Raw genomic sequence first — 9,854 nt, 5'->3', positions numbered from 1 at the left:
TTTATACATATATTGGTGAAGACGTGTTTGTCTTTGTGACCCTGTATAATTATGCAAACGCCCGTCGGGTTACAATCAACCACCAACTATCAAAGACCAACCGGCTGATCCATGGCAACACGCATACGATTCTGGTGACCTATGTTCGGGGCCTGGTGTCCTCTGTTGTGTTTGTATGCACAACAGATATGCCTCTCGAGTGAGTGAGTGAGTGAGTGAGTTTAGTTTTACGCCACACTAAGAATATTCCGGCTATATGGCGCTATGCCTCTTCACGTGAGAGTATTTCACTTGGTACCTTCTTTGGGGGGTTACTTCCGCTACAAATTCGCCGATGGAAGTGAAATAAGCTGCTCCATGTGTTGGTATAGCAAGATCTCTCGAAGACTTTTACCAGTCTTCTGTAAAGGCACACATCAACCACACTTACCTAAAATCAATATTGCAAACTATCAAACCCAAACGAAGGTGCCGTATAACTTATTCCCAGAAAAAATACGTATTATTTCACAATACGAAATTAAAAAGTTCGAGTGAATAAATGCAACGTTGCATTAAATCGACTCCCGCTCCCTCTACCGACCGAAACGTATTTCAAGCGAACCCCATAGAGTTATGTCCCTGAGTTGTGACTGAGACCAGCTGGGCAAACACCGACAACACACTGTATGTTATATATGGGCCGCACAAGTTTTCAAAGTTTAAAGAAATCGTTTGCATTACGTAGATGGCAAGTGTTGTCTGTTTGGAAGCTGGTCGCCTCGAAGTTTAAATTATCGACTTCAGGCAAGTCGTAAGCGATAGTAAGTCTTTTATTGTATCAAGAGGAAGCTAAAATTAGTGTATATGTCCAAAAATATATATATATATATATATTTCAGACAAAAATATTGCCCAAAAAATGACATACTGTGCCTTTAAATTCTTCAAGGATTCCAAAGACGTATGGCTCACAACCTCGCCACCACTAGCGCTACACCGACCCCGATAGGTGTTAGGGACCAATAGAGGCATGATTCCAAAGACGTATGGCTCACAACCTCGCCACCACTAGCGCTACACCGACCCCGATAGGTGTTAGGGACCAATAGAGGCATGATGCTTATGGTTTCGTGCTTTTGGCATTCCTGCTCTGAAGTTTCAATCAGCTGTGAGGTAGGCTAGTGGTTGAAGCATTCGTTGAAGATCCGAGTTCAATTCCCTACATGGTTACAATGTCCTAAACCCATTTCCGGTGTCCTTCTCGTGATGTTATGGAATATTGCTGAAGGCGGCGTGAAACTAACTGAACAGTGTGCGACAGTGAAAAAACATCAATGCATGTCTTGTCCTCTTCTTTTCATGGATAGAGAGACGTGCACGTTCAAATCATTGACAATAAGTGGCAGGTAGATTTCCATATTGACAATCTGAATGAAAAATGTGTCATTTGTAACAGAATGTATCGGATGTTAAGGAACGTTATAATGACATTTGAACGACCAGGTGTGTTTTTTCCATAAACCTTCAGTTATATATTTAAAACAAAAGGTATGGTTTTACGACTTTTAAGAAATAGTGTTACCAATAGCTTGAGCCTTTATTAATGACATCGAGTATAACGTTACATTAGAGGTCGGGGCGAGAGGGGTCAAGAGGCGAGAACAGCTGATCTTGCGGTCAGTAACTGCAGAACAACAATGCTCCAAAGACCAAGATCCGGGTTAGAATCGATCAGGCTCACTGACATTGGTTGACACATTTCACCGTGTATCAGTTGTGTAGGTTGATAGTCATGCTGTTGATCACTGGATTGTCTGGTCTAGAGTCGATTATTTACAGACCGCTGCCATATAACTGGAACATTGCTGAGTGTGTATATTGTGAACAACAGCTAGCCAGCCTTAACACCAGTGGACATTTGGATTTCTGATTTCTCCTCCAGCTACTAGTATTTGATAGGTCTTCTCTATAAATCACCATAACAACCAGTGACAAGAATACTCACAGAGCACTGCAGCTCACCTGGGCCCGTAGCTTGAATCCTGTTAAGATTGACATGCGTATTCGGTGAATCGAACCGTATGCCTTTCATTATTCGTGGTCACTGGAGTCGATTGTTTGCGAATATTTTAATAGGTGTTTTATTCCTGGAATAAGTTTGTTGTTTACCTATGTGAGATGAAATGAAAAAGTTCGAATCCAAAAATTCCTAGGTCATGTATGCAGTTATCTCCCCTGTTTTCCTTACGACACCGTCATTAGTTTATTGGCAGTATTGTTCGTGATATATTGCTTTTTTGCTTGACAGAACACGTGACTGTATAGTTTCAACGTAAGCAATGTACATGATTTATTTATTTATTTATTTATTACTTAACATTGTTGTCTTTCATTTATGACAAACGTGTCAATGAGTGAGTGAGTGAGTTTAGTTTAGTTTTACGCCGCACTCTGCAATATTCCAACTATATGGCGGCGGTCTGTAAATAATCTAGTCTGGACCACACAATCCAGTGGTCATCAGTATAAGCATCGATCTGCGCAATTGGGAACCGATGACATGTGTCAACCAAGTCAGCGAGTCTGACCACCCGATCCCGTTAGTCACCTCTTACGACAAGCACAGTCGCGTTTTATGGCAAGCATGGGTTGCTGAAGGCCTATTCTACCCCGTGACCTTCACGGTCGCGTGTCAATGCCTATTCTTCGTGGTTCAGTGACTGATAATTGCTCTGCACTCCCCTGTCACTGTGTCTGCCATACCCGCCATATTACTATATCGGTGAGTATGGCGGAAAGCAACGAACCAACGCAAACCCTGTCGCTGTGTGAATTTGGATCGAATCCAAAAAGGCAAAAAGAGGAAACAGATTCCTTTAAGTAATAATTTGATTTATGCATTTATTCATAAATTCATAGATTTCAAGTTATGTGTTCAGAACACAGAAACCCACATGTGTTGAATCGACACACACACACGTGCGCTGGCTCGCACGCACACACACTCACAAATTCCATACATCAGTAAAGAAGTATGGCGACCTGTGAAGATGTGGTTTAGAATTTGTCATTAGTAACCCAGGCTTGTCGTAAGAGGCAACTAACGGGATCGTGTGGTCAGGCTCGCTGACTTGATTGACACATGACATCAGTTCTAAATTGCACAAATCGATGTCCATGCTCTTAATCACTGGATTATCTGGTCCATATCCAATTATTTAAAACCGCGATCATAGAGCTAAAGTATTACTGACTGTGACTGAAACAGCAAACAAAAAACAAAATTTGATAACAAACAATGGAGCAAGGGCTTCTTAAGGCAAGAAGAAATAACTAAATCTTGAACGGTGTTCTAGATCTCAGCACAAAGTGAGATGACCTAATTTGTTTCAGTTGAATTTCTGTATTTGCTCGCCCAAGCAGTCGACTCTAGTGGAAAAGAACATGCTGTAGCAGGTCTCTTTCGACGCAGTATGTCACGATAACTTCGCATTGCGTGTAAATGAATAATATTTTAAGCTAATTTAATATTCTCATTCCGAGCCGGACACGCCTGAAGCTCGAATTTCACTGAATAATAGATCCAGCACGGCCATTTTCACAGCGGATGTTGAGGGTCGAAGAGATCGATCGACAGCTTGACACTTTGGGAGAGAGAGTTGGAAGACGCGGTACGTGATCCACGGACAGTTTCAAGAATAAACACAAGAGTGAAGAAAACAAATCTTGTGTTTTCTGTTCAATTAAACTCCAGCTGTAAAATGGCATATCAAGTTTAGCTGAGAGGCAAATTTATTGTACTATCCCTTTTACTCACGTCAGTTGGCGATGCTAGTTCATTCATCACCATACTGTGTTTGGCACCTGCGTTATTACGTATGACGAAACTGAAATTGAATTATTTATATTTCATTTTCATAGATAAATTCAAAATGTAAGCAGGTGGCCCAGTCGTCGACGATGTTGCTATTTTGGTAGAACAGCCTCACTCGTTTGTGTCAGAGAATGTGCTGACGCCCTCCCCATCAAACCCATGATCAATATGGCTGAAATGCTACACAGACGGTCACATAACTGCTCTGCATATGACAACTTCAGATTCACATCAAAGCATCGCGTTGCACCCAAAAGTCCATCCAGATCAAAATGTCGTCTTGCACCTGAAACCCAATTAATGCCCATCCAGCTCAGGATATCGTCATGCATCTGAAACCAAACACTCATTCAGGTCAAGATATCGTCATGCATCTGAAACCAAACACTCATTCAGGTCAAGATATCGTCATGCACCTGAAACCCAATGCTCATCCAAGTCAATATATCGTCTTGCACCTGAAACCAAACACTCATCCAGATCAAGATATCGTCTTGCACCTGAAACCCAATGCTCATCCAAGTCAAGATATCATCTTGCACCTGAAACCCAATGCTCATCCAAGTCAAGATATCGTCTTGCACCTGAAACCAAATGCTCATCCAAGTCAAGATATCGTCTTGCACCTGAAACCAAACACTCATCCAAGTCAAGATATCGTCATGCATCTGAAACCAAACACTCATCCAGATCAAGATATCGTCTTGCACCTGAAACCCAATGCTCATCCAAGTCAAGATATCGTCTTGCACCTGAAACCCAATGCTCATCCAAGTCAAGATATCGTCATGCATCTGAAACCAAACACTCATCCAGATCAAGATATCGTCATGCACCTGAAACCCACTGTTTATTTCACTGCGCCATGAAGCTGAAAAGTACCTGAATGCGGCGTTAAACAATCAACACAAAAGTATACGGATATTCGTTTCAAGGTCAGTGTGACCAGAGACCATATAATAATATCTATTATATGGTCTCTGGTGTGACAAACTGATTGATAGACTTGATCCAAGCCCTTTTGCTGATTGACCAGCTAGGGTCACAGTGTACATCAGTGTACTCTTTGTTTTGTCGAGGAAAAGATCCAGAGACTCGAGAACGTGTGGATGTGCCATACAATTAATGTGTGTAAATCTATATGAGTATTAATGCATTAAATATATCACATCCAGTAAATAACATTTGGTCCGGTGTTTGTAATTCTTGGAATTGTCCGGATGATAAACGACGGAAGTAACAAAGGGAGATAATCAAACAAGAAAGGAATGGAGCACGCTGAAGCTTTGTGAAACATTTTGTTAAGCAATGGCGGCAAGCTACGCTGAAAACGAACTCAATTTGCTACCAGCCATCTATGATGTAATACGAAGGTAATTTCATGTCCTTGAAATAGACAATGTAATTTAAAAATTGCCCACTAGACACTGTGTTGATACAGAGTCATTTGCCAGATTTGGGTTTCGGAAACAAACGTATCATTTGCGTTTGGACAGACTCGTGGGTGAATGTCTCTTTGATAAAGAAAAAAAACAAAACAAAAAACAAACAAAACTGTGTTGCGTATGTCGCTAATAGTTCCCCCCGTACCCCCAAAATCGATCAAAAGTCAAAATTACAAACTGACTAGTCCAGCATATAACTAGACGACTTCGCACTATACCAAGGACAAGGTAGGCCTTGGCTGGGACACGACGTTTAGCTAGCTGAACTAATGTAAACAGAGAGGAGCATGGGCAGAACTCTTTCCCTATTGTCCTAGGTGGGACTGTCCTGGTGTCAATTGTCCTTTCTCATTTTACATTGCATTTCGCAATGAGAGAGGAGACATTGCTGCAGTTTGACACTTTGTGATATCAGTATCAGCTTGTCCCGTAATGGGAAGTAACACAACTCATATACATACTGATGTTACACTGAAAACATGTGTTTTCTTTTCTTCAGTATTGAAAAGGACTCCCATGATGTGAATCAAAAGATGACTGATCTTAAAAACCAGTTGCAGAAAGCTCGAGAAAGTGTCGATAAACTTTCTGGCATCCAAACAAGCAAAGACGAACAATTGAAAAAGATTGCTGTGCTCCGTAAGCAGCTGACATTGAAGACTGAGTTACTACAGAAGTACAAGAAACTGAACAATTTTGATTTAGGGCATTGAGAATCTTTTACTTACATGTCATCATCCTGACATTTTTTAGTCCAGTCATTGAATATCATAAGCATACCAGTTCTGTTATTTCATACACCTGATTGCTGAAACCGTTTTTGTGGATCTGCTGACTGATGATGGAGGGTGATACCAGGGTTCACGCCATCTATAAGAAAGATCCTGAAGAGTGGATGCAGTATGTGTATAAACAAGTTACAGTTCAGGATGAAGAAGGGGCAGAACATACAGGCTGGGTGTTCACAATAGACCCAGTTTCAGAAACTATTGTCCTGGCTCAGTTTGATCAAGATGGCAATGTTAGCATTGACATTATTAAAGGCAGCACTGTGACAAAGATTACTGTCATCAACAACAATACAGAACTGTATAGAGTTCAACTTGATCAGCTGTTCAGGCCAGCTTCATCCTTGGACTTGACCCCTGATGAAATGAAGAGAAGACAACTCTTGCTAAAATCCTGGCTGGAAAAGAATCGGATTCCAGTTACAGTTGATGGAGACATTTTGACAATTGCGGATGCTCTCTTTATTGAACCACCATATGGGTTTGAAAACTGCCGCAGCACAAATGAAATTGTGCTGGGAAGAATTCAAGGCTTGATAAAAAATATGCCAGAGGATCATGACAAGTGGTGATTACTGTCGCGCAGAGATTCCTACTTTGTTCATACATCTGCTATTATTTACACTAAAGATGATGTGAAATATGTCAACCTCTAATCATATGTCAAAACTATTTCAGTTGGTTTTTTTGTCATATCTGAATTTATATTCACTTTAACATCACATCAAACCTTTTCAAAAAGAGAACATGTTCTTCGTGTGAACCAGTGTTGAAATGAACATGGCATCCGGGTTCTGGTTCCCCTAGTTATGTTTCTGGGTTTGCCAGCGTGATACTTCATTCGTAACTGCTTGTCTGTTTCCATGACCTACAAGAAGGTTCATTCCCACTCGTACGCCATTATTGCCTAAAATCATGGCAAACCCATCAAATCACATGTAGTAAAACGCATTTCAAAACATGAAAATGGTGGAACCATTGAACTTTGAAACTTTGCTAAACTATACCAAGGGAATAACAGTATTGCTGTTTTGCCCATGGGATGTAGGATATTCTTAGAGCCATGTTTGGAAATTCAGAGTTATCTTTCCTTGATAATAGTGATAGACTGTTTTCATCTCCATGCCCGTTTGCATTTAGACAGGATGCTATCATAAACATGGCCACGAGATGGGTATGAGACGCCATCCTCGTTGCCAGAATGACACAAGTAGTTACGAATGCATAATGTCACAAGAGTGGTAACTGAATATCTGTGAGGTTTTACTATCCATACACCACAGTCTTTTTGACACTGCGTTCCATCTTCAAGAGGCTGCATTATACTCCTGGTGATAGACAGGGTCAAATCCTATACACAGACATTGTAGGGTCCTATTGCATATGTGGAGGCATTGCAAATTACAGGTGGACGTCAGGATGAGTACTGTTTGTTATGTAACGACGTATTGCTTCTCTGTCACTGGTCCAGGCCCATGTCTGATTCACTGGGGAAAAGCAGCTACAGAGCAGATGAACCAAATGCATTCCTAGGGTGATGGAGAAACCTGTGTAGATCTCTTGAGATGTTTGTCATGGGTATTGATAAACCCTCATTTTGTCAAAATAGTATCTTGGTGTGTTCTGTGCCTTTGCTCATTAAGTTGTAACCAAAGACTACTTGGATCCTAATTTGATTTAGTTATATCTAATGAACTGTGTATTAGCAGTATGTGTGACACCTTTATGTAAAACATGGTAAATGTACAATCCTTAATTTGTTTTATCAAACTCAATTTGAAAGAAATGAAATGTGTCCAGTATTCCATTCTCATGGTTCACTCAGTCTGCTTTTTCAGAGGGAAAGTGTAAACCTTTTTTCATTTTTTCTTCTAAATTTGTTTATGTTCATGCTTAATGAAGAGTAGACTAACTAGTCTATGTTTGATAGATTCAGAACTTGACTTGCTTCATTTGGAGTTTAGGTTTGCAGAAAGGGCTGGACAGCGGAAATATATGCAGTTGGGGGACTGTGACACAGACTAAACCAAGAGTGAATGTTTCCTGTTTGCATTTTTTTTCAGTTCCAGTTGCAGCACTGAGAACTGGTTTGGAAGATTAGCTGAGTAGTATTATATCATTGTGCTGCAAGATTTTGAATGGTAACTGTATGTAAGTTCAGACACCTTTGTATTGTATTCATTTCATATCAAGATGTCAGAATCATTATAATGAAAGGTCGTGCTCATCTGTGTAAACATTGTTCAATGAGAAATAAATACTTTTACTTCTTTGAATGTGTTTAGTAATGAGCAAGTTTTGAGAATTGCCCCCACTTTCCAGCGCAGTGTTTGCTGTGTGGTCTGTTATTGTTTACTGCACAGTAAGGCTGCAGTGATTCGGTTCAATTTATTGAAAAACGAATCTGATACCTTAGTTTCAATTTTTGAGAACCATTATAACTATTTTGATTCGATATTCGAATAACTGTTTAAATTACTTCCAAAGCAGACTCGGAACCTTAAATGAAGTCTGATGAATTTACTTGTATGAAGAATAATGGAAAAAGATTGAATCAAGGATCAAATTTCGAAAATCGAATCTGGGTGAATTGTTTTAGCCCTAATGCACAGTGCAATATTCAGGTTATTTGATTGTGTCCTGCTAAAGAATACTTGAATGGTTGATGTTTTGAGCAAATTGATGACATACAATCAACTGGAGTCTATACTACCTACTGCAATCTCATTAATTTCAGGTGTTTTACTTAGATGAATTATGAAAACTACATAATCTGACATTCAAAAAGTATGCACCAGGTTTTAGGGTAGTCATTGGGAATTATTTGTGGTATCTAATTTTTGAGGTTGTCGAGGTTAGAAATGCTACCTGGAAGTTATATCGAATTTTTCCTAATTTCAAGCATTTGGGTTAGATTTCCAATCGATAATCATTTCAACTGCTGGCAACCAATACCTTCCTGACATGCACATTAACTCCATAATGCCTGTCCACAACTAATCTTAATGTTCAGTGACCTTGAACGGCCTGAATAAACAAACAACAGTAATGCGGTGTCGAGACTATTCAATAGTAATTGTTGTACTGATAGGTCAGTGAGTATTGACTCAGTGATGTTTCACTCCACTTTCCTCTAAATTCGAAATTATAATTGTCTAAAATATTTATATATGTTAGATCTCCAAACCTCAAAATTTAAATCACGTCGAAAGTTCTGGAGGTCTCAGACCTTGAAATTTTCATACCTTGAAAATTTTCTGGTATATGGTATATTGATGAAAAACCCCAACAACATGCTGAATTGGTTGATGCATGTCACATCCAAATTTTGTGGATCGATGCCAATGATGCCACTCATGCTGGAATTTTGCTGAGTGCAGCATCAATCAACAAAGACAGTAATTGTTGTACTCAGTCAGATGCTCAATATTAAGAGGAATGATCTAGGAGTAGTCAGTTTGGAGCCAGTGCACTGTGCCAGTGGACTGTATCAGTAACAATCTCTGTTAGAATTTGTCTTCAGCATCCTAAAAATGTAAAAACTGATGAACAGTATTGGGTGGTCAGGCATGCTGACTTACTTCTTATGTCATCTTATCCCAATTTCGTAGATCAATGCTCATTCTGTTGATCACTGGATTGTCTGGTCCAGATTTGATTATTTACAGACTTCTGCCAAAAAGCTGGAATATTGCTGAGTGTGACATTGAACCAACCAACCAAATCAACATTAATCGAGGCTTCTGTGAGCAGACACAAACACAT

At 39.8% G+C, this 9,854-nt stretch overlaps 1 protein-coding gene across 1 annotated transcript; it reads left to right on the top strand.

Moving 5' to 3' along the window:
* The first annotated feature begins 6,066 nt into the window (after positions 1-6,066).
* On the top strand, positions 6,067-8,359 carry LOC137265742 (gem-associated protein 6-like). The gene has a single exon (XM_067801192.1). It carries the CDS (start codon positions 6,140-6,142, stop codon positions 6,659-6,661), a length of 522 nt encoding a protein of 173 aa, XP_067657293.1. The 5' UTR covers positions 6,067-6,139; the 3' UTR covers positions 6,662-8,359.
* The last annotated feature ends 1,495 nt before the right edge of the window (positions 8,360-9,854 follow it).

Source organism: Haliotis asinina, chromosome 15, assembly GCF_037392515.1.
Source record: "Haliotis asinina isolate JCU_RB_2024 chromosome 15, JCU_Hal_asi_v2, whole genome shotgun sequence".
NCBI lineage: Eukaryota > Metazoa > Mollusca > Gastropoda > Lepetellida > Haliotidae > Haliotis > Haliotis asinina.
Note: the sequence above shows the minus strand (reverse complement) of the source record. Positions and strands in the feature narration are given on the sequence as shown.